This window comes from Orbicella faveolata, unplaced genomic scaffold (genome assembly GCF_042242905.1).
Source record: "Orbicella faveolata isolate gen_17 unplaced genomic scaffold, um_ofav_v1 contig_48, whole genome shotgun sequence".
NCBI lineage: Eukaryota > Metazoa > Cnidaria > Anthozoa > Scleractinia > Merulinidae > Orbicella > Orbicella faveolata.
This window is the reverse complement of record NW_028301578.1, coordinates 6,746,843-6,769,463: the sequence shown is the minus strand read 5'-3', so window position 1 is coordinate 6,769,463 and position 22,621 is coordinate 6,746,843. Positions and strand designations below refer to the sequence as shown.

General features: G+C 38.4%; 4 protein-coding genes across 8 annotated transcripts; 1 reads left to right on the top strand and 3 right to left on the bottom strand.

Moving 5' to 3' along the window:
• Positions 1-957: 957 nt before the first annotated feature.
• Positions 958-2,831, bottom strand: LOC149096209 (melanocyte-stimulating hormone receptor-like). The gene has a single exon (XM_089280975.1). It carries the CDS (start codon positions 1,912-1,914, stop codon positions 985-987), a length of 930 nt encoding a protein of 309 aa, XP_089137101.1. The 5' UTR covers positions 1,915-2,831; the 3' UTR covers positions 958-984.
• A 134-nt stretch (positions 2,832-2,965) lies between these two features.
• Positions 2,966-11,831, bottom strand: LOC110063823 (eukaryotic translation initiation factor 4E type 3-like). Of its 2 annotated transcripts, XM_089280976.1 has the most exons (9): positions 11,597-11,823; positions 11,442-11,514; positions 10,624-10,718; positions 8,866-8,926; positions 7,650-7,716; positions 7,336-7,430; positions 6,503-6,563; positions 5,813-5,911; positions 2,966-4,758 (listed from the first exon to the last, which is right to left on the bottom strand). In XM_089280976.1, the coding sequence occupies exons 1-8, from the start codon at positions 11,788-11,790 to the stop codon at positions 5,832-5,834; spliced, it is 726 nt and encodes a 241-aa protein (XP_089137102.1). In that variant the 5' UTR covers positions 11,791-11,823; the 3' UTR covers positions 2,966-4,758; positions 5,813-5,831. The 2 variants fall into 2 exon arrangements, with proteins under 2 accessions (XP_089137102.1, XP_089137103.1); XM_089280977.1 differs by having other exon boundaries at positions 2,966-5,911; positions 11,597-11,831.
• Positions 11,832-12,105: 274 nt separating this feature from the next.
• On the top strand, positions 12,106-19,995 carry LOC110063836 (protein AATF-like). 4 transcript variants are annotated; one of them, XM_089280972.1, is made up of 12 exons: positions 12,107-12,413; positions 12,782-13,177; positions 13,462-13,599; positions 14,092-14,369; positions 15,715-15,837; positions 16,215-16,259; positions 16,789-16,926; positions 17,182-17,250; positions 18,399-18,463; positions 18,984-19,064; positions 19,422-19,493; positions 19,740-19,995. In XM_089280972.1, the coding sequence occupies exons 1-12, from the start codon at positions 12,128-12,130 to the stop codon at positions 19,810-19,812; spliced, it is 1,764 nt and encodes a 587-aa protein (XP_089137098.1). In that variant the 5' UTR covers positions 12,107-12,127; the 3' UTR covers positions 19,813-19,995. The 4 variants fall into 4 exon arrangements, with proteins under 4 accessions (XP_089137100.1, XP_089137098.1, XP_089137097.1 ...); XM_089280971.1 differs by having other exon boundaries at positions 12,107-12,437; XM_089280973.1 differs by having other exon boundaries at positions 12,108-12,437; positions 16,789-16,896.
• LOC110063834 (beta-lactamase-like protein 1) lies at positions 19,552-22,457 on the bottom strand. The gene has a single exon (XM_020770830.2). It carries the CDS (start codon positions 22,195-22,197, stop codon positions 20,401-20,403), a length of 1,797 nt encoding a protein of 598 aa, XP_020626489.2. The 5' UTR covers positions 22,198-22,457; the 3' UTR covers positions 19,552-20,400.
• Positions 22,458-22,621: the final 164 nt, after the last annotated feature.

The window sequence follows — 22,621 nt, the reverse complement described above, 5'->3', positions numbered from 1 at the left end:
CAAAAGTCGTCCACAATTACACAAACATCGATACAGCTATGTCAGATCTTGTTTTCTGGACTATGGCCGCTGAATAATTTACTCGTTCGACTTTGGATTCGCCTTCCGGGCTCTTTTGAATATTGTACAACTTGTAAAAATACAGGCCTCTTTCATCTATATTGGGGAAAGAAATAGCCGTAAAAAAATTGCCTCAGGGAGAGATGTGATGGCCGTTTTCCCAACAGGCTTTGGCCAAAGCATGGTTTTTACCGTGTTTCACTGTTTGCGCTCACCAAACAAGAATTGTCGTCTACGAGAACCAGTCTCGTTGTTATTTTGCTGTTAAAGAGCATCATCGACGACCAAATGTCATAAATATTATCGCTGAACTTACTTTAATTCACAGCAATGGAATCGTCGTCTGATGTTTTATGTTCTTTTGTTGTTTGAGGACTTCGATCGCGGCTTGCTTCACTTTCTGCAGGCTCGAGTAGATGAAATTATGAAGTTTAAAAGCGTTTCTTATTTTACGAACACAGGCATGGCACACACGATCAGATGACGTGTCTGATTTTTCTATTTCTAGACCAATTTCAGATTTTTGACAAAGTGTCATTTTGAAATCCTTCACGCTGAGAGACCTTGAAAAGGTTTTGAATGGAACTGATTAAATTTTCCGAATTTGATCTTGAGCGGACAACAACAAAGTCTACAATTACCGTTTACACTTCTCTCGATTCCTTCCTTGACAAGCTTTGCCCGGGTTTCGCAGCCATCGAGCAAACACCGCATCACCATAGCATCGGATAGTTTTGCTTTGACAGACTCAACAGTATCACAGCGACTTTTTCCTACCAAGTTGGCTGGAAGTTTCTTATTACGATCTATGCTCTGATCAGCTATGTTAATACGATTCACAAAACCTGTCATCGGGTTGTCAAAATATGTAATACCCCTGGTAATATAGGGGGTGGCGATAAAAAATGTTAATTTTAAGCCTAACTAGTTTGACAAACACAAAACCTGTCTGATCGTGTTCTTCACTTCTTGTTTCACTTCCTTGATCTTCCAGCAATAAAGAATTGGGTTGAGAGATGAATTTAAAGAAAGAAGAGATGCTGCGGATTCCCAAATGGCATCAAGAAATGGAGATGATCCATGAATCGTAATTATAGCTATGGCTATACTGTATGGCATATAGCAAGCTATTAATGTAACTTCTACCCAAATTGCAGTAGTCACTGTTTTTCTGTATCTTGCAATATTGAAGGGAATTTCTCCACCGTTGGGCTGTCCTTGCGGTTGCTGAGCTTGAATTTGATTTTGGCGAAGCGTGAATAAAATTTTCAAATAACAAAAGAGTGAGACCAAGATGCAAACTAATATCAATGTGTAGTTATAGCTTTTTCCAATCGAGAATTCCCATATCATCATTACAGCAAAACCAAGGCTTACAATCCAAAAGGAAGTAATTAACGCTCGAACTCGCCGTAAGGTTACAATTTGTCTGTATCTCAATCCCAACGACAGAGCGAGAAGTCTGTCCACACTTATTGCGGTCATAGTTAGCAAAGAAACTGCAGACAGAGTTGTAAAACTAACTGCAGCAATAGTTGCGAAGTAAAAACAAAAATTACTCGACCGTTGTTCGGTTGCCAAGAGCACGTAGTATGCAGCAAGGCTTGGCTCTAATATGAGGCCTACCAACAGATCAGTGGTTGCGAGGCAGCGGTACAGATGTTTTGATGGCGGATGAAGGGAAGTCTCCTTGTGCAACGCGACTAAGATCAGCGTATTGCCAAGGATAGCAGCAATGGAAACGAAAACGTTTACAGCAGAAAGAAACGTCAATTGTCTTCCTGATGAATGTGCTGTGCAAAGAAGCAGCTGAATGGTCTTCTTGTGATCTGTAATTCCTGTGGAGTTTTCCATTGCTTCTCGAGTTTCCGTGTTGCGACAAGGAATAATGAAAATTAGCTGCGACGCTGATAATCAGTTCAAATTAAGTCATATTTAGTCACGTGAGCTGGTTCAACAGGGCATCTTGACAGTCTCAAACTTTACCTCCAAACTTTGATCTATACTGAGCAAGATACCCAAAAGACTTAATGTACTTTAGTTATCTTAAAGAACACTTTCCACTTATACAGAAAGAATAAAACGAACCACTCAACGCCGGAGAAGCTTTATTTCTACGGGTATATAGGCCTACCTTCCACACTAATCCATCACGAAAACGGAGCTTTTCGAAATTGAAAACGCAGCCGGCTTCGCGTTTCAGTGTGGACCGAAGACATTTTGAAATCAGAGTTTTGCGAAAACGATGACGTCACGATAATCATGTGATCTTTCCTCAAACACAAATCCAAAATGACCGATCATTGTTTCAGTTTTCAAATTTATCCCACGTAGTGTGGACGGGAAACGTTTGATGCGTTTTCAAAGTGAAAATTTCGTTTTCAAATTTCTCCGGCCTGGTCATTGTGGACAGGGCCTAAGCTGGATATAACCCGAATAAAGCAAGGAGTCTGAGAAAAAAACAGAAGTCGAAAGAAACGATTCATTTTCATCCCACTAGGAAAAAAATGGAGTGTAGTTTTTTGTCGAGGGTCGAGGTTCGAGGGTAAAATGTTGAGGGTCGAGGGTGCGGGCGAATAAACAAGAGCGCTGTTTGGTATCGATTCCAAGAGACTACAATATTACCGTAAATGTAAATGCTACTTGATTAAGCCATATCTCACAGTGGTGCTAAAATCAATTACGAAGTCTGGAGTTGTCAAGCTGGTAGGACGCGTTTTATTCGAAAGTTCATGTAATGTCAAAACCAACGGCCAGAAGCATATCACCTAGGGTTCTAGATAATATGCTTCTGCAAAGGCTTAATCGCTTGCTATTTACTAAGTAAATCCTCATATCTGAACCCACCCAGAAAGTCGTCGGTCTAACCTTTATGTACGCAGCTTCGGAAATTTCGAAATAACGCTTATCCAATAATAACTGCTTTTATTTATGGGAAAACAAGATGGTGGTCTCAAATGGATGAAATCTCCTCACACAAAGATTCACCTTTATAAGCACCAATTTGATTGGTTGTTCATAATAGCTCCAATCTGATTGGTGTGATATACATTAGATACAGCAATCAATAGTCTTAAAAGAAGAAATAACTAAATAAGTCCACGAGTAATGTAATCTTAAGAGCTGTTAGTGAGTGTAAGAAAACCAAACACCAAGAAATCACTCTATGCTTTCGCAAGGGACACAGACAATACAGTGAACCAATCAAAACTCGAAGTAATGACATACATGTAGCTGACACGAAGAGCGGAAAACCGTGTGCGAGCGAGTTGTGATTGGTTTTGGTTTTACTTCTGATTGGATGAAAACGTGGCGCGCGTTTTCTCTTAAGCTATTCCTGTAGTGTAGTGTTAAAAAAAAACAATTACTTTTCTACACTTAAATGAAAACTGCTCTAAAATGTTTAATTGAGTTTAATTATTTACCTATGTTGAGTAAATTGTTACTTATCAAGTTTCTTAAAATGTTGCTATCTTTATTTACTTCGAGCAAGAAGAGCTTTTAAATAAGTGCTATATGGAATCTGTGGAATTTTCAGTCAAAATGTAAATAATATGGGTAAAAATAACGATGGCGGGGTATAGAAGATGGGGCACAGAGGGTGGGAGTAAGGACAGCCACGCAAAAGAGGGGTAGGAACTTTGGACCTATATACCTATTTAAACCTGATGAGCTCATTGATAATTCCTGGCCACCTTTAAGTTTAGCCCTTTATCGACCATCCAGTCACTGAACACATTCACGCACAATTTGCTGGTAAACATACATTAAACCCATGCCATATTTAAAACCCACTGTTAATAAAGAAATTCTGCATTCTGGATGAAGACATTTTGTGTCCTTTTATGTTCCACTTCGATTTTGATTTTTGAGTAGCAAATGTGTTCAGTCTTTTTTGGGGGGGGGGGGGGGGAGGGGGGGCTACATTAGAAGGGTTTCTTTGCTACAACCCTGTCCTGTAATCTTCTATATTCTCCTGCCCCATCAACCCCTCTTTAACCACACCCCTTTCCCTCCAAAACATAAAAAAATTGTTCTAAAAAAATACATGTCAATGAAACTACATTTAAAAATCGCGCTTAATTGTATTTGTTTTCTGGATTCAGCATTATTCCACGTCACGAGTCATATAAACCACCCCCTGCAATCCAAACGATCTTATCTACATTTTTTCCCTTTACATATTCCCCATGCAAAAAGTTTGTTATAGCCCCTTAGGTCCCACTTTTACTACATAACTGGTAAATAAATATGTTATTCATTTACAGCAGGACTACTGTTAACCAAGGTCCTTGTTTACGTCAAAATTTAAAAGTATATATGTTGTTCCACGCAACACCCATTCCTCTCCTACAGAATTGGTTTAAAAACTTCTCCCCACTCTAGCTTAATTCCCACTTTCCTTAAAAAAAAGGCTTTTGAGCCTCATCTGCCTCAGACGTTCTAATAACCTTCCATGCAGTGGGTATATGGACATTTCCCAGAATTACACAATTTTTCAGTCAATGTTTGAGAGTATTCCAAATTAAATACAAGTGGGTAAGGTTAACAAAAATAATTGAGAGAAATAATCACTCAATGGTATGCAAAACTGAATTCAAAAGTTGACACTACCATATCCTGATTCTAAATCTTGCAGAAATGAGCCCTGAAAAATAAAATTATCATCTACATGGGAAGTTGTTCTATCAGCTCTGTCTGTAAAAAAAAAAAAAAATAAAAATAATAATTATAATAATAAAACAAAAAATACAAACACATACATACATGTGTACACCTAATTACATACTGTTCAATTACTCCATTCCCCTCTTATTGGTCGAAATTCATGTGCATATTAATTATGTGCAATAGTACCAAAGGATATAGCAGTAGTAAACTGCTTGCTGACGGTAAAACCTAAAAAGGCTTCCTGAGTGAGGTAGTTTTTTTCAGAGAAATTGCTAGGCATCATCATAATTAAAGTAACACTGATAAAACATGATTATCATTTCAGATAAAATGGCCACACCACTATATAGGCAAATTCGGATAATGTGTTTACATCGTTAATTGCCACCCGATTCAGACCCCAATGATTCATTTGGGGGGTTACATCTGTACAATTTGCTACACCATGCAACTGATTGCATGAAGCTGATTGGGAGTGTGTCCAAGCAGATTGTAACAACCCAAAAGAATCATCACATGATTTGAATTGTGTAGGATACAAACATGTTAGCTGAATCCCTCTATTGCAGACTAGAACAGACTTGGAAATGGGTACTTTTGAGGTTTACAGAGTTTGGCTGTCTAGACTAGAATCTTTGAAACTATATCTAAAATCATGGATGTTATCCTTCTGGTCTTAATTGCACTTTGATTCTATAAGTGACTTGATATGATTTCATTGCTGGCCACTCTGTGGAATCTTCTCTCCAACTTTAGGCTTTCATGTTGCACCATGAAAAAAACCCAAAGCAGCAAAATCAGTCACACGTTGGCCAGCTACTGTATATGGAGACTGCTGCTGTATACATGTATGGACCTTGCTGAATTTGCTCAACTGTGTTTGCATCATGATCAACCATGGAGGGACTCTGAGGACAGCTGATGTAAGGCATCTCAAAGCTTTGCTGCAGCTCCACTAACACTGTTCAGCTATTCCTCAGATGGTAATTGAACAAAACACACATGCACAAATTCGGCAGTATTTGCTCTAGAGTCATTGCCAAAAATGCCCTCATGGTCTGCTCTAAGAAGAACTTCATACATGCAGGAAATGATCTGTGTCATTCTTTCAAAAATGGAAATCCTGGAGGCTTTGTTGGTCTAGGCCGGACCCCCTCAAAGGCATCATGGGCTTGGTGAGCTGGAAGAAGGGAGCATCAGTTACTCTATGTACATTCAATAAATTAAGAAATGGATGTAACAATTGTCAAAACTGGTAAAAGAGAAAGAGAGAAAGAAAGAAAGAAAGAAAGAAAGAAAGAAAGAAAGAAAGAAAGAAAGAAAGAAAGAAAGAAAGAAAGAAAGAAAGAAAGAAAGAAAGAAAGAAAGAAAAAAGAAAGAAAGAAAGAAAGAAAGAAAGAAGGAAGGGAACAGAAGAGAATGGAAGGGAAGGAAACAGAAGGGAAGGGAAGGAAGGGAATGGAAGGGAAGGGAAGGGAAGGGAAGGGAAGGGGAGGGAAGGGAAGACTACATGTACATGTACCCTTAATAATTAAAAATATAATTGTATTCTTCTCCGCATAGACTGTAAGTTGCAGGCTGGAAGTCAGCCCATATTAAATTATAGTACGACAACCTTTGAGGTATTAACTAAATATAATTTATTATAATTATTAGTAACAAGAATTTTGGTCTCTTCAGGACCATGTAAATGATTGAAATATAGAAGTCATGTATTTGATAATGCATGCAATAAAGTCTGCTTGTTCCTAGCTAATTACCATAAACTCACATTTGTAGAAATCATCAAACAAGTCAACATCTCTTAGCAGGTCCCTCACTTTGTCTAAAACCTGTTTGAGAAAGAAAAACGACAAAAGATGTGAAATATTTAAGCAAGCAGACACATGTATACATGTACAGCTGCTTCCCTTTGATTTAATTTGCAACGTTTGCTTCTGTTTTGTTTTATTTTGTTCTTGTTGGTTTGTTTGTTTGTTTTTCCAAAATGTAAATTACAAGAAAGCCATGGTGTTCTTGCAGCATACAGAACTGTGCAACAATGTAGATCTCCAGCTGTAGCACCAAGATGCACATACATGTAGGCCTGTACATGTTATGCGTGTTAAGGTGTTTCATACTCACAAATTGCAAAGTATACAATTGTACAATATAGGTAAAATGTTCTGCGTGCACTATGTGCTTATGTAAAGTACATAATCATGTTAAGTAAAGTATGATGCTCCAGTTGCATAAAGGTAAGAATTTCTTGATTTACTTGAATGTGGGATTAACAGAAGAAAGCAGTGGCTGATATCCATAGGGGAGGAGGAGACAAGGGGAGCACATTTTCATGTTTTCAATTTGCACCCCACCCTTCTGTTCCGGAACCCTATCTTGTAAGGACAAATTAACAGTTGTCAGCTCTACATTAGCTCTACAGCACTGTAAGTTTAAATTCAAACTTTTTTCCCTAAAGGTTTCTGCATCATTGTCAAGTACTTACAGCTTACATACATGCACTACATAGGTTACATTTTCTTAACATTTGTTTAGCACATAGTTCTAAATTAAAGCAATAATGTTATTAATAACAATTAAAATTAATCATAGAAAATTTCTTACTGTTGCATCCTCAACAGCCTTCGCATTTGAATTCCAGATTTGAATGATGTCATCTCTGTCACGCACACTGACACTTATGCCACACACCTCGTCATCTGTAATTTAAACAGTTGTTGATTTTAGTGGACAATTTTCCATTTATTTAATGTAAATTTATTAACAGTCAATAATCTATGTACATACTATTCAGTTTGATTATTAGACAAGTCAACTTGCGATTTCTTAGAGAGTTCATTCTTACCAGGGCCAAAATAAGTTGTGTTTACTTACATATAGTAATAAAAATGCAACCATAATTTAGGAAGTACTAATACCTTCTCTTACGCTGCCAACAAATTGTTCACCAATGGCTGCCAAAAGCAATTCTTTCCAGACCTTATCCTATGTACACAGGAAAAAAAAAACAGAGTTGAGTAACTTTGAAAATTACTAAAATTCATAAAAATTCCTGACTAGAATAAAATTAATTCCAAATGTAATTTAAAATGCAATTACAGTGTACTCATTCCAAAATGTTCTGCATCAAGATGTCATGTACAATGTTCCTTAGCCTGCAAAACTCAAGCTTAGATTTCAAATTTGCCATCATGTCAAAATTCAGACAGAAACAATTGATGAGAACTTCAGTGGTGAAAAAAAAAAAACAAAAACTGATGTCCAATGTCCTCACTAAATTTAGTTACTATGCACATCAATGTAACGTGTTTACTCAGCTAGCGATGAAGAATGGTCCTCAAAAATCAGGGGTCTTGCAACATTTTTCTGAATTCATGGGTCTCGCAGTCTTGTTTTTTGGCAGTTTAAATGTGCACCTTGCAGTCTCGATTTTTTGTTAAAGCTGTTGTAAGTGCCCCTATAGCACAAGTTTCTATCCCTTGTTTGATTTGGTTTAATCTTTAAAGTCACACTAGGTGGCTTGTCATGCGCTCTTAAGTTGTCTCACGTTTCCATACAGAGCGCGTGTTGCGGTAGACATCTATTGTGTAATTCAATACAATTTAGGAAAAAAGGACCTTTGATCAGTTTTCGCAAGCACTCGTGCTCCGAAGGAAAAGAAATTACATCCTATTGCCTGTTAGTCACATCGAAGGAAGGAAAGGTTCTACTGATGTCAACTCTCGCCAGATCCGGCAATAATGTAAGTCTGATTTACCTGGAATATTTCTTAAGCTATTTGCTTGGCCCTAATTTCGTAAATCAATTGTTTCTAGTTTCACGATACGATACAACAATAAAGAAGGCGTTCCTAAAGAAGTTTGGTGCAAAATAGTTGTGTTTATCCGTGGATTTTGTGCGGTCCAGCTAGCGGTGGACAAGCGCCGCTATAGCTGTCGTCAGTATCGATCGGAGTCTCAAACGTTGTAACAATTCTAAGAAAGTCTTTAGTCCCAATTTTTTTGTTTGGTTTTACAAATGACGTCTGAATTAGCTAGAATAAGACCCTCTTAGAGTCTGAACATGTTGCAGTTGCATGTAAATTACTTTGAAGTCTCAGTCTCACAACTCAAAAACTCAAAACAAATGACTTACTGTGTTTTGCTTGGAGCACCTCATTTTCCAGTAGCCTCCATTAACATTCTCTTTGTCTTCCCTATTTATTCATGGAAATATTATTCAGTTTAGGATTAAAGTACATCCATGGATGACTTTACTAATCTTAAGTGTAATATACCAAAGGGGGAAAAGACTGGACAGCTTATAACTAGACGTTCTGTTGGATCATTTAAGAATGAGATTCAATAATTAGCTACCATCTAAAAATCAATTTCTAGTGTGGGACTAAGAAAAAAATTTTTAAAAAAAATTATCCATGAATCTACAGTAAGTTTGGAAAGGACACAGATCACAGAGGCTCCACCTAAGGCATTTTAGACACAATTCTTCACTGCTGTTCCTCCCACTCCACATCCTTTGTAGTGTATACAATCATGTACACTTGACAACGTGGAATGGCCCTTTTTATACTAAGAGACAAATTATCTGATACTAAATTTATGTTAGGAGACAATTTATCCATCAGATGGAAGCACCTTAAATCTGTCTAGGTATAACCCAGTTTTTAGACAAATTACATGTGGCAAAATTCGTCTTTGGTTGTTTCATCTGTCAGTACGTACGTCTTGAATATGTACTGACAGATAAATCTGTCAAAGAACAATATCTGTCTCAAGCAGATGAATTATCCACCTCAGGGCCTCTTCGCATGAGCCTGGTAACCAGGCTGGCTCAGCTACTGGGACAAATTTTATGGTCTGTTCATATGGGAGATTTCAGCCCAGTCGACCTGAATGAAATTCAAGAAACAAAACCAAAATGGTGGAACATAAACTTGTATCATTCGCGACTGCCATACATGTAGCTTTGTGGACTATTACAAGTAACTTTACTAATAAAGCTACAATTGGGGACAAAACTCTTAGGACAATTAACACGCTATGCCTTAATTATATTTCTCCTCCTTTCCTCCTCACCCCCAAGCAATGTTGTAGTTTGTGCAGCCCTGTACACTTTCACATGTCCTGCAAGTGTTTCGTCATCCCAACATTGTTTGGAGGGGGAGGGGAGGGCCATTCTCGGTATCCACGTGGTTAGAGAAGTTCATATTATGCTACGTCTGATTATTTGATAACTTAAGGATGTGGAAGCAAGGTTTTGGATAACTGTTCCAAGGATTTTTGTCCTCCATTGTAGTTTGTATACATGTACCTCTGATGTGGAAATACATACAAAACAAAAAAAATACACCATATATTTTGGCTGCTACAGTATGTTGCGAAAGCAAAGCTATTTTGTCACAAAGTTTGGTCCCTGTCACCCGGGCTGGAGTGTTCATATGGAAAAATTTCCATCCCGGTTACCAAGATCTCGGCTGCAAAAACCGAGATCTCAGTAACTGAGCCAGCCCAGCTTCTCATATGAACATATCAAAATTTCACGAAAAAAAAATTCAAGGAAAGAGTGGGGAGGCGAGATCTCGGAAACCGAGCCAGCCCAGTTGACTGGGCTCATATGAAGAGGAGCTCAGACAGCTAACTCATCTCAGACAGATAAAACATAGCATAAATTTGGGCAATATTAATCAAATTGCAATTGTTTGGGTACAAAAACATGTCCAGGGGTAATATAATCACGCATTACCAAATTGTACTGTAATGCACAATGTTCACTTGAGATGTTGAAGACAAGTTCTAAGTGACAAACAGGAAAAAAGGGTTAAATTTTTCAAGACGAACCATTTGAAAGGTACATGTACTTTGTCATGTTTTCAATATTATGTTAATTCCTTACCATAATGGCTTTCTCTCTCCCCTCATAAAGTGATAGCTCGTTCTCATATCCAGACATGACGTGAGTGGTATGTTATTGAAGACACTCCAGAAACTCTAAGAATTTGAAATCGACAAAATGAATATCATTGCAGTATAAAATCAAATATATTGTACCTACACTGTATTTAAATTATCAAATTATCAAATTATCAAATTTGTACCATTGCCTAACATGTGTACCTACAGTAATCCACAGTCTTTGTGCTCAAAATTTCGCCATAGAAATACCATGCACTTAGGTTTTAGTTCTCGACCTTTGAACTTTTATAACTTAGAAGTTAACTACGCAGGCAAAAAAATCGCGTTATTGCCCGAGATAAGCTCTTGTTTTGATCTTATATTTTGACGTGGAGAAGACTCAAGAGTATTGATCACTACACGTTGAAGATCTTTGAAAACAGTAAACGAATCACACAAATATTTGCGAAAGAAATTAAAAACTCCTTATGGAGGCCCGATCCTCTAGAAAATCGTCATTTTCATTTCAAAACAAACCAGCTCATCATTAATTCACCCTTGCTGTCAAACAAAGCACCGGCTGTAGGAATCAAGATATTGTTAAGATTAAACGAACATTTGAGCTACGTTTCTCTTAGTTTTGCCTTATTTCATTGACCTTTTGAAACTTGAGGTTTAAAACTTTAAAACTCCACTTAGACAATAAGTATCCATGTGTGGTAAGGTTATAGACTTTACTGCAAAAATTTGACAGCTCAAGTTACGAGAAATTTTCGCTTTGTCGTTCGAATTAGCTTACATTCAACATAAGAAAAATACCTGAATTGTATGAACAGTGTACACTTTTCGCAGATTCGCTGCATATTCCGCTGCTGTTGCCCCTCGAACATATCTAGAAATAAATAATCACCGCTTAAGGTGAGGAGCACAAGTTTATAGCATAAAAATATTTTTTTGGCGGAGACGATACTCACTTGTCATGCCATAACGTCCAAGCAGTATTTAATGGAATTCCACTCTTTTCAGAACTTTCTAGTTCGTTCAGAGACTTCCTTGATAGATGTGGCGATTTATTGTTGTCTTCAGAGCTGCCATCTTCTAGTTTTGAGACGCAATTGTGCAAGAAAGCAGTTGACAACATGGGGGAAGCACTCGGCTCGACCGCCATTTCCACAGCGGTGTTGTGAAACCACAACAAATTACGTCATGAGTGTTCCACATCTTCTATTGTGTGCCACTTCGTCCCCCTCCCTCCCCTGGCCGGTAAGTTATTTTGGCTTCACTCGTCACCTGTCATGTTGAATTTACTCCAGTTTCTTGAAAACCCAACAAAGAAACCTTAAAATCTATCAATTTTTTAACGTAAAAACAATAAGAATCATTTTTAACAAGGAGCGAAACGAAAAAATTATCTTCAAAACAGTTCGCCAGCCTATCCCCAGTAATTGCTAATTTTGTCGGTTCAATAATTTAAGGCGAGGCTGCCAAGCTATTCCAAGTCCAACATGGCGTCTTTAGCTGAACAGTTGCGCTCTTTATCGACTCCAGCACCAAGCCGTTTTGATCTAGATGAAGACGAATTTGATGTCACAAGAGCTCAGGCAATCGATAAAGGAGACGAAGATGGGGACATTGAAAGCGAAACTGTTTCAGCCATCAGTGATCTGCGTAAGAAAACCGCTCCTCTCTTACACGATGTTGATAAGAAGTACGCGGGCCGTAGGGTTTCACGTGCCCAGATTGAAGCTTCGCGAAGTCATCATGTTGATGATTCGGATGGAGAAGAGGAAGGTACATTAGAGAGTGATTCCGAAGGTATAGCACTAAAAAAATTAACTGTGGTAGAAATGTGAGATGAGTCCCTAAATATTTCAGTGAGTCTGTGCGTGTCTTAGTTGAAGCACACACGTGGAGCTTCAACCCTCTGAGCTCGTCATTTTTGGATTTAGGAACTTATCTAGTTTGAGCCCGGCATAAGTTATTGATGCATTGATGGATTAAGTATTCATATTGAACATTGCTTAATCTCCCAATGTAGAGGAAATCTGGTGATGAAATTTCTGTTACGTTAATAAATAGCCAAGATCGAGGTGCCAACATTATTTTGTTTTTCATTTCTTTGTTAAGGGTCTTACATGTAGCTTTTTTTGTCAATCTAGGTAGCATCAGTGGATTGAGAATGCCAGAAGATGAAGGTGATAATGACCCAGATGTTGATGATAGTGAGGATCAAGAGGTTACTGTGAGGAAGCGGAAAAATGGTATAACTGGTAGCAATTACGATGACGAGGATGAGGATGATAACAGCAGTGGTGGTGATAATGATGATGATGATGATGGCAGTGACGATGAAAAGGACAGTTTCCATTCAGCTAGTGATAACAAAAGTGACAAAGATTATTCCTCTGCCACTGAGGATGATTTGGACTCTAGTGGCAATGAAGATGATGATGATGTTGATGATGAGGATTTGGGTGATGATGCCTTTCAAAGTTTTTCTACTACAAGTTTAAAAGAAGATCTGGAGAAAGGGAAAGCTGCTAAGAACCAACTCAGTAAGTTCCTGATTACATAAAAAGTCATTGATCACAAAATCAAGTAAACTGTACAACTTATACCTGACTATATAATCATGTACAGTACCATCCAAACCGAGGGAGTGTGCCAGAATTTGTGTAAAATTTTGTTGCATGCACAGTAAAGTAAGGAAGACATGTACATGTACATGTATAATGGTAGTGCTTTCTTCTAAGGGATCATACCACTGTATATAAGTAGTATTTACTTTAATACATGTAATGCATTCTTGTAATACTGACAAACTCTTGTAATATTTTAGGCTTGTGGGATAGCTTCCTTGAGATGCGTATTCGATTACAAAAGGCCCTTTTGATTGCCAACAGGCTACCACAGAAAGACCAACTTGCATCATTTAATTCTTCAGGCGACAAGAACTTGAGAGAGTCATACAAACAAGGTACAATGTACTACACATGTAATTAATAACAGTAAACAGGTATTTGTAGCTTGTGTATACCAATATTCTAACTTGAATAACTTCAACATGCAATAAATCATGTAACCTTTTAGAGAAAGCTTTATCAGGCTTGCTAAGTAGAATCGAAACAATGTTCAATTTTGCCATTGAGGACTTAATAATAGTTTATTATTAATTCACATCTTAAAGCACTTTTCTTTGCACAGTAGTTGACTGTATATATAATGTCGTTAAATTTACAAACTTTTCATGTACCAAATATTGCCTGTAAGAAAGTGTGACATCATCACAATTTCAGTCACAGTACTTTTGTACAGACTGAGATAATCCGAGTTTAATATTTGGACAATAATCATGCATAATTAGTTCTTACTGCATGTATTTACAGTCAAGTGCACTCTACATACATGTACATGTACATTGTGCGTAACTATTGCAGCTGATAAATGTCTGTGTGCATCAATATTCTAGGAAGAAAAACAGTGGCTAAACTGCTTGGGAACCTGTTGTGGATTCAAGAGAAACTGCTAGAACAGAATCCTGATACTAGGAACATCTTACACCCAGGGGTAAAATCAAGCAAAAGTACTGCTTATGGCAGTGATGAGGACGAAGAAATACCCAGTGATACAGAAGATGAGAAAAGTGATGATGATAATGGTGATGGTGCTGAGAATGCAGAAGTTAAACCCAATGGCGATCAGGCTGAGAGTAGTCTAAAGCTCCCTGCCAAGAGAAAACATGAATTGGTGAGTTGCTGGGTTGATTTCATTATTATACAGTTACTACATGCACTGTAATTTGTCAATTTAGCAGCTCGGCCACTACTGTATGGCTCGTTAATATTTAAAGTTGCTTTTGTTGCCAAAATATTTTGTGATTTATTGCCAAGTGTTTTAAATTTTATAGCAAGTAAAAGGTGAAAATTTTCTTTGACTTTAAGTGTGTAGTTAAAACATGCTAGTGACTTAACAGCGATTTTAAGTTGACTTGTTTTGCTTTGGATGTGTGTCAGAAATTTGAAGTCCTTCCATGTCATTAATAGAAATTGTTCCTGAACCCATCAGACACACAGGAGAGATAATAAATATGTCAAGAACTAACTTTGTTTTCTCAGTCGGCCCGTATTGTACCTTACGGATCCTAGTTTTTTCCTCCTTTGATTTATGGCCCATGCGCTTTGGGCTTTGCACTTGATTCTGTACAAGTTTACATACATGTGCAGTACGGGCCTCAAACTCTGGTAGTAATAGGTACATGTATTTATTTATTCATCCAGCAGATAAAATAATGAATCAATTAAATATTGCATTTAAAATTGGGCCCACTAATTTGAACTGAGTTGGCTATCCTGTTATTTTGAATTCATAACCATTTCCTTTGAATTTGCTCTTTGGTCATTTACTTAACAAATAAAGAAGCCTAAGCCGTGTATTACACCGTGATAAAACACGACGGGCATTTGAGAACATGAGGGAAATGTAGAAAACACGTGCCGCAGGGGAGTGTTTGCTTTATGATATAGAGGTAATGTGGGGAAAAACAATAAAACACACGTTTTCTATGTTTTATATTCTGATAAAACATGCGTTTTTGACCAATCAGAGCATGTGCAGGGTCCTATCTATATTGTACATGTAATGTCAGCTATTTCAAACTCCCACTATTTCAGACTATTTTATGTTTCCCCTGAGAGTTCGAAATTGTGGGATTTGACATGTGTATGTGCTCACTGTAAAAAATTACAGTTCCAAAATGATCTATCATGGACAAGGTACACACGCATTCAACATCAGGATCTATCCCCAGTTAAAACACAGCACCCCACCCCTTTTCCACCATTTGATACAAAAAAAAATTAAATCAGCTGTGTGCCTGAAATTAAAATTATAAAAGGTATACGCACATGTAGATATTATTGGTTGAAGGTAAATTGGTATTATAATTGTGATGTTAAGGGGGGCTTTTACAACTGGGGGTGATTTAAGCATTCAGCTACAAGATTTTAAACCTTGTTGACTAGTCTACTAAGCGACTAAGATTTGAAACCCTGAAATTGTTTCTGGTCATTGATTTTAACCACCTCCACTGCAGGCCACCTCAGAATATGCAGAATATATTTCTAAACGACATGCTGCCTTCAAGAGTTACAGAGATGCAACAATATCAAAATGGAGTGAGAAAACTAGATTGGCATCAGGAAAGCTAAACAGCAAGGTAACAACTGGTACATGGTACTGTAGTTAAACTGATGCCACTGTATGTACCATCTGGCCTCAAGAGTCCTCATGGACCCAATGAGGATGAGTGACTGATTGACTGACTATATGTACCATGTAGATAGCTTGATTACAATTTGTTAGGCATGGTTAAAGCTGCTGGAAAAATAGGTATAGTTATATATTATTGAATAAAATGTAGTTAACTAGTATTAATAATGTATTTTAATCATGGTAACCACTGTTTACTACTAACAATAACATACACTGTACATACAATTGTATTAGTTTTAATATTTCTTACAGTATATGTATCTCTTGTAAATATCAATATATTCATATTTTGCTGATAATTTTTTTTTTTTTTCTTGCCAGTCTTTCAGTTCCTTTGACCGCTCAGCTTTGGCACAGATAAATCATGTACGTAAGTCAACTACTTAAATGGCATCTCGGATTTAGATCTTGAGTGAAGTATAATGTTCCATATGTTCACTTCTGCAGATAAATTAGGAACTCACAATGTGACCAGCTCCCAGTTGGCTTGATAGCTCAGTGGGTATATCACTGCACTGGTATTGCAGAGGTCATGGGTTTGAATCCCGTTCAAGTCTGAATTTTTTTCAGGCTTTAATTTCACAGCTGTTTAAGTTGTGTTAAACTTTATAACTTTGGTGTGATCATCATTCATGTCTTCACACCTTTCTTCACAGTTCAGATACATAGTTCATAATGTTCTTTCATATATTAACTTCCATTAATCAAACCTTTGTTGCCACATGTACATGTATATGTTGGTATGACCTTAAACAATGTGACCTTCACTTCAGGAAGCTCCTTCAGACTTCAACTTAATATCATGTACATGTAGTCTTGTGGGGTTTTAAATTAAGTAATTGTATTAATTTATTTCGTGATTATACATTTATTATTGTTTTTCGGTCCAATTCAGATCTTATCTGACAAAGTTCGTCTTATTAAACGCACTCAACTCAAGAGAACTCCATACAGAGTCCTTGGCAAGTCGGAAGATGATGAACAAAACACAGAGTCAAAAGAGGTACCAACAGTTAAACTCAAAAAATCTATGGTTAGTTGATCGCAATTATTTTTAAAGGACCTGCAATCATACCCTCCTTTCAAAAAAATCAATTAAAATTAAAATATATATATATATGTATATGCCTCATGGCAGGTTATCTAGGAGAGTAAATATGTTATCGTGATAACTGGCTAATTACTCTGACTGCTTCCATGTACATGTATGAAATCAATTGGTAATTACAGTGTATGGTAAAGTTTAGTTTTGCTTATTTAAGTGTGGATAAAAATTCTATTTTTTTAGGAGCAATCTGATCTGCATTTGAAAGACTACGACTCAGAGATATTTGATGACGATGACTTTTATCACCAGGTAATAAACAATTGATTCCTTCCGTACATTGTGTATATTGTACCTGTGCGTCTTCATATACATAAACTGTCCTGTTTCATAAAGTTATCCTAAATGCAGACTGAAATCTGATTATTTACTCATAATCCTCTCAGTTGTCCTTAGTCTAAACCATTCTAGTTGTGCATATTAATCTATCTTGGCCTCATTAGGGTTAGATTGGTCCTCTTCTACTTTAGTGCAAGCATTAGGATAAGTAAATTGTAAGTAATGGAGAGGACATCAGTCTTGTAACCTGTAGCCTGCAGAACAGGCAGATGAGCGAAGTAGTGAGCGAGACGCGATACACGAACGCGGAGCGCGACCACGAGCGCGAAGCGCGAGACGAAAAAAACAAAGATTTTTTTTCGTCTCGCGCTTGGCGCTCGTGGTCGCCCTCCGCGCTGGTGTATCGCGTTTCGCCCTAGCGTTTCGCTCTCTGCCGCGCTAATCCGCCTGTTTTGCAAGCTTTGTAACCTGAAGGTCCCAGGTTCAATTCTTCCACTCCAGTGATGGATATAGACCTTAAGCTAAGGAGAGGGGGGGGGGGGGGGGGGGAGGTGGGCGGTTGGTTTGCTTGCCTCGCTAGCTTTCCTTCCTTCCTTCTCTTTTACCTTTTTTTACCCAAAGGAACGGGGGGCCCTCCCCTAGATTTGTCACTGCGCTCTTCCACTCTAGAAAGTCTACAGCACGGGAGAATGTTGGGTGGAATTTTAGTCCCCTGTACAAACCTCATTTTCACTCCTGACTTCTGACAGCCCAGGCGATTCCGCATGTAGTCCTATCATTTGACTTTTACACGCGTGGACAGCCCAAGTAGCTTCACACGCCCTTTTAACCTCCAAGAAAACTCCTACATGTATACTAGACGGGCGTAGTAAGGTTTTCCTGTGGGAGAGCTGGATACTATGATCATATCTAAAGGTAACTTGAGAGAGATTAGTAAGGCCTACCGCAGGGATTAACTGTCTTACCCTTCATGCTGTCTTAGCTTCAGACATTACAATGTAATTTTTACTTAGTTCTTCAACTCCCCCTTGTAAACTGCAAAAACATGTGCATGAAGCACATGCCAGGGATAGAAATTATTTGTTAATTTAAATCTGACTAATTTTTGGCGCTTTTAATAGCTTCTACGCGAGTTTATAGAGCAGCGTACAAGTGGGAACACTGATAATCCAATTGACATGGGAAGGTAAGGTTACCTCTACTTACTTCATTGGAACTGGACAAAAAGCCTTGGTCCATTTTTCAACATATCATTGGTTACATGTACTTAAACATTCTGAATGTTTATACCCGTCCTAGAAACATAAACTTCGGCTAAGCTTAGACAGATCTGCCTTTTTTGAAAACGAAACTTTTACGATGTTATGTTGATAAGTAATTTGTCAAAACTTTTGTCTGGAAAATACATGATGAAATCAGACGTGTTAACTATCAGAATTACAGCAATCAATCAATCAATCAATCAGTCAATACAAGAATCATTTATTTAGACACGTAACATCCATCAGCTAGAAGCTCGTTCAAAATACCTACCTGCTATCTAGACCTATTTATTAAATGAAATTTAAAAAACGCTAAAAATTACTGGTCTCAATACTACTATTATTAAAAACTGGTTGTACCCATAGCAGGATAATATGAAGTAATTCTCTGTTCCGAACCTTAATTTTTTATTTTTGAATAATTACAGTGCTCTCCCGTTTTAGACAATGGCTTGAACTTCAAAAACTTAGACGAAAAGTGAAACGGAAAGTCGACACGAAGGCTAGCAAAGGCCGAAAAATTCGGTGAGTTGACCCCTATACAGTGATGCATCTAGTTCTTGTCAAGGGATCACAGCAACTACAAATAGACTGCAATGATTGCTGCTTGCTGATTTCCCGGTAGTTTTCCTTGCAATTTCCATGGGCCTTATTTTTACTCCTTGGTAATAAAATTCACTGTGAAAGCAATTTGTCTCGTGCAAGTGATAAAGCGCCCGCCTCTTCAACTGGTCTCTGCGCCTTCCAAATTTAACTTAAGAGGCACAATTAGAAAATTATGCTCTGTAGTTTTGTTACAAGTAAAGGTAACGGGTATGAAAGATTTTTGGAATGAAAGTTATCGTTGACATAGAAATTCACCTTGCGCATGCTCCCTGATAGGTATGATATTCATGGCAAGCTTGTCAGCTTCATGGCACCAATCGAGAGAGGAACCTTGGCGGATTCCTCGAGGTTTGTACCGCATTTTTTTATTTTTCCTTACACTTAGAGAACGAGTATTTATGAGAAATTTTTTAAATGTAAACCTTATGCTTTATTTCCTCGTACATTTTCTTACACACGTTTTGTAATTGAGTTTTTGCGCTTTAAAACTGCTGCTTTACAACTGCATACATTAACTTTTATGTACATTGTGCACACGGGCTTCTGTTGGTAGAGTCATTTGAACAAGTTTGTTTCTCTCTTTACCTTTTACAGGAATGAATTGTTTTGTTCTCTATTTGGAGCAAAACAACAAGAGCAAGCTGCTGATATCAACGTTTTCAGATGACCAAAGTTTCATCTTGCATGTATGGTTCATCTTTATCTTCTGAAATCATCTCTTCATCAGAGAAATTAACTGACACTTATTCATACATGTATTTACGAGGTGTTCTTGTCACCATGATGACGATAACATTATCCCAGTAAAACAAAACAATAATAAGGAAATAAATTTAATTTCCGATGACAATGCATTGTCCGTACGTTCGTCTGGTTTGTTTGTTTGTTTGTTTTTTTGTTTGGCTTCTTAACGGCTTTTTTTTTTTTTATCATCTTTGTTTTCGAATCTTTTCTTGTGTTCAACTAAATGCACTCTGACCTAAAATGCAAAGCCCTACACTTTCTATACTGTGTTCTTTCCAAAAAGTACAGCTGGAAGTGGACTCAAATGTCTGTGAGCGAAGTTTGTGTGCCTCACGAACCCGAAACTCCATGTGAAAGAAGAAAGAAGTTCTTACTAATCCCACTCCACACAGACTCTTTCTAGACTCTTTGGAGGCGGCACCTGAACACTTATCAGAGACTGCCGGCACTGGTGTATTTGGCTCATGGCGAATACTGCTATCAAATATTGCGACCACGGAATAGGGCGGGATTAAAACGGCTGGCGAAAGTAGGAATGTTGGAAGAACGATTTGATAAGTCCCTTCTCAGTTTCAAGAACACGGGGTTGGTAATTGGGGTCGAATGCTACTCGTTTGCCAACAATACTCCAGCCAGGAGCGTCGAAAAACTGTGACAGCCCGTTTTGACTCGGAGCATCAAAGTGCACATCCGCTAATATCCCGCTTCTCTGATCCCAGCAAGAAATGCCTTCGTGATGATAAGAAGCTTGAAACGTCAAAGGGAACCCGATATGTCTGATCCTGATAAACAATGACAAAGGTTGCACATACTGAAGACGGAGGAAATTTTCAAATACGCTGATTTGCGCTATGGCGTGGAATGTCTCTAGTGTTATCGGGAGGGTGTGCCTGAGAATGAAATACCCGATGAATGGGCTGGGGTCAATGGGAAAAGATGCAGCAATCTGCATGGCGAACAGGGTGTTGTTTATGGCTGGTAGCAAAAGATCGTGGGCTTTAGCAGCAATGGCCATGGCTGTTAAACCCTGGGGTTTCATAAAGTCTCTGGCGCTGATTAACACGTTTATTCCCAGTTGTAGTCTCGGTTCAAAAGTAAAGAAAGCTTCGTATGTGTCGATGTTTCCACCCTTGCCTCGCACAACAAACCCCCCGATGTACAACATCTCGAACGGGGATCCCCAAACTGTACGCCCGTCGGGTGCGATGTCAGCTGGAAGTAACATTTCACGGATAGTCGAGACCTTGAGAATCTTTTGTGCCCATGGTCGAGTAAACATCATACCCAGTTTCGCCAAGTCGTTTACCGTGGAATACATCTCGCCAGCGGGAGCTAGCCAGCCCAATCTCGAAAAAGGTGTCTTTGAAACTTTCTTCTGGTCCTTTCCTAGGTATGGAAAGGCTATGTTCTTTTCTACATCGTTAGTGATTTCGAAGCCAGTATTGAACATTCCTAAGGGATCGAGAATTTCTTCCTTCGCCCAGCATTCAAAAGTTTTATTGAGCAGATTTTCAGTTAACAGCCTTCCCAGCAGAGCGTAGCCGAGATTGCTGTAAGAGGGCGTTGTCCAAGGCTCTATTACAAGATATCTATTTCTCAGTAACTTCAGCTGCTCGGTGGAATTGGTCTGAGTGCAGTGGTACATACAAGGAGCTTCTCGCGGAAGCCCCGACATCTGGCTGGCAATTTGCCTCAGTGTAATGTTTTCGTCTGTAAAAGGATTTTTGACATCGAACTCAGGCACGTACTTGCTTAAAGAATCATCCACTGAGTCGATCACACCAGACTCGAACAACTTATAGATCAAAAGGACTGAAAATATCTTGGTGATGCTTCCGATGCGGTACACCGTGTCGCCGTCAGGTCTCGCCCTTGACTTGTTGTGGGTTTTGCTTCCGTAATGACCGCTCCACATCACAGAATCATGATGAAAAACGTTTGCTGAAATAGCTGGTAGAGATGAGTTTTCATCGATGATTGCGCTTAAATAAGAATCAAGCTTGTCCAGAATGTGTTGTATTTCGCTCGGTAGAGGGCGAGATAAGGATGCTACGGTTGGAAATTCAGGACACGCAATATCCAGAGACACTGCCTTGTGATGTCTCGTTTCTTCACGTGCAGTTGCGTTGGGTTTTTGAACGTCGCAACTTCTTTGAGTGTACGTTACAGCGTGCCAAGTGAACAGTAACGTCATGACAACAGCCAGAACTGAACTTATCACAGCCAAGATTACCCATTGGCGAGGCGCCGGGCGCCTGCTGTTTTGTGGACGACGGGCAGGTCGGATCGCGAACTCTTCGAACTCCATACTACATGTAAATAACGTTTGTACTGAACTGTAAAAGATTACTGTGGCACCTGTCGTCCGAGAACGAGGATAATATTGTCGACAGCATTTAACAGATATCACGCTTCACCAATAACGAACAACCCGTATCACACAAGTTAAGTATCGCAACTGTATTAAGGGCCGCCCGATTTATTTGACTAACCGATTTCCTTCAGTCACGAAGAAGTTTGAAATTCAAGCGCGCAAATTTCTGTGGTTTTCCTTCATGACAATTTTCCATTTCCTTTTATGTTGACGATAAAGTAGCTTTTAAATTATTGATAATTCAAGACAGGTCACAGGACGGTTGCAAAATTAAATTATGAGAAATCACCTTATTCGTAATTTTGCTCGTGCTTAATTTCGCGATTTTGTCGAGACAGTATTTCGCGAAGCTTTATTT

Excerpts from the sequence above, each read along its gene's own strand:
- LOC149096209 (XM_089280975.1), bottom strand. The coding sequence starts at position 1,914 with ATGGAAAACTCCACAGGAATTACAGATCACAAGAAGACCATTCAGCTG.
- LOC110063823 (XM_089280977.1), bottom strand. The coding sequence starts at position 11,790 with ATGGCGGTCGAGCCGAGTGCTTCCCCCATGTTGTCAACTGCTTTCTTG. Across the intron at positions 8,927-10,623 it reads GGAGAGAGAAAGCCATTATG|GGAAGACAAAGAGAATGTTA; the intron begins GTAAGGAATTAA and ends ATGAATAAATAG. Across the intron at positions 7,431-7,649 it reads TGTTGGCAGCGTAAGAGAAG|ATGACGAGGTGTGTGGCATA; the intron begins GTATTAGTACTT and ends TTTAAATTACAG.
- LOC110063836 (XM_089280971.1), top strand. The coding sequence starts at position 12,128 with ATGGCGTCTTTAGCTGAACAGTTGCGCTCTTTATCGACTCCAGCACCA. Across the intron at positions 17,251-18,398 it reads ACGATGACTTTTATCACCAG|CTTCTACGCGAGTTTATAGA; the intron begins GTAATAAACAAT and ends CGCTTTTAATAG. Across the intron at positions 19,494-19,739 it reads ACCTTGGCGGATTCCTCGAG|GAATGAATTGTTTTGTTCTC; the intron begins GTTTGTACCGCA and ends TACCTTTTACAG.
- LOC110063834 (XM_020770830.2), bottom strand. The coding sequence starts at position 22,197 with ATGGAGTTCGAAGAGTTCGCGATCCGACCTGCCCGTCGTCCACAAAAC.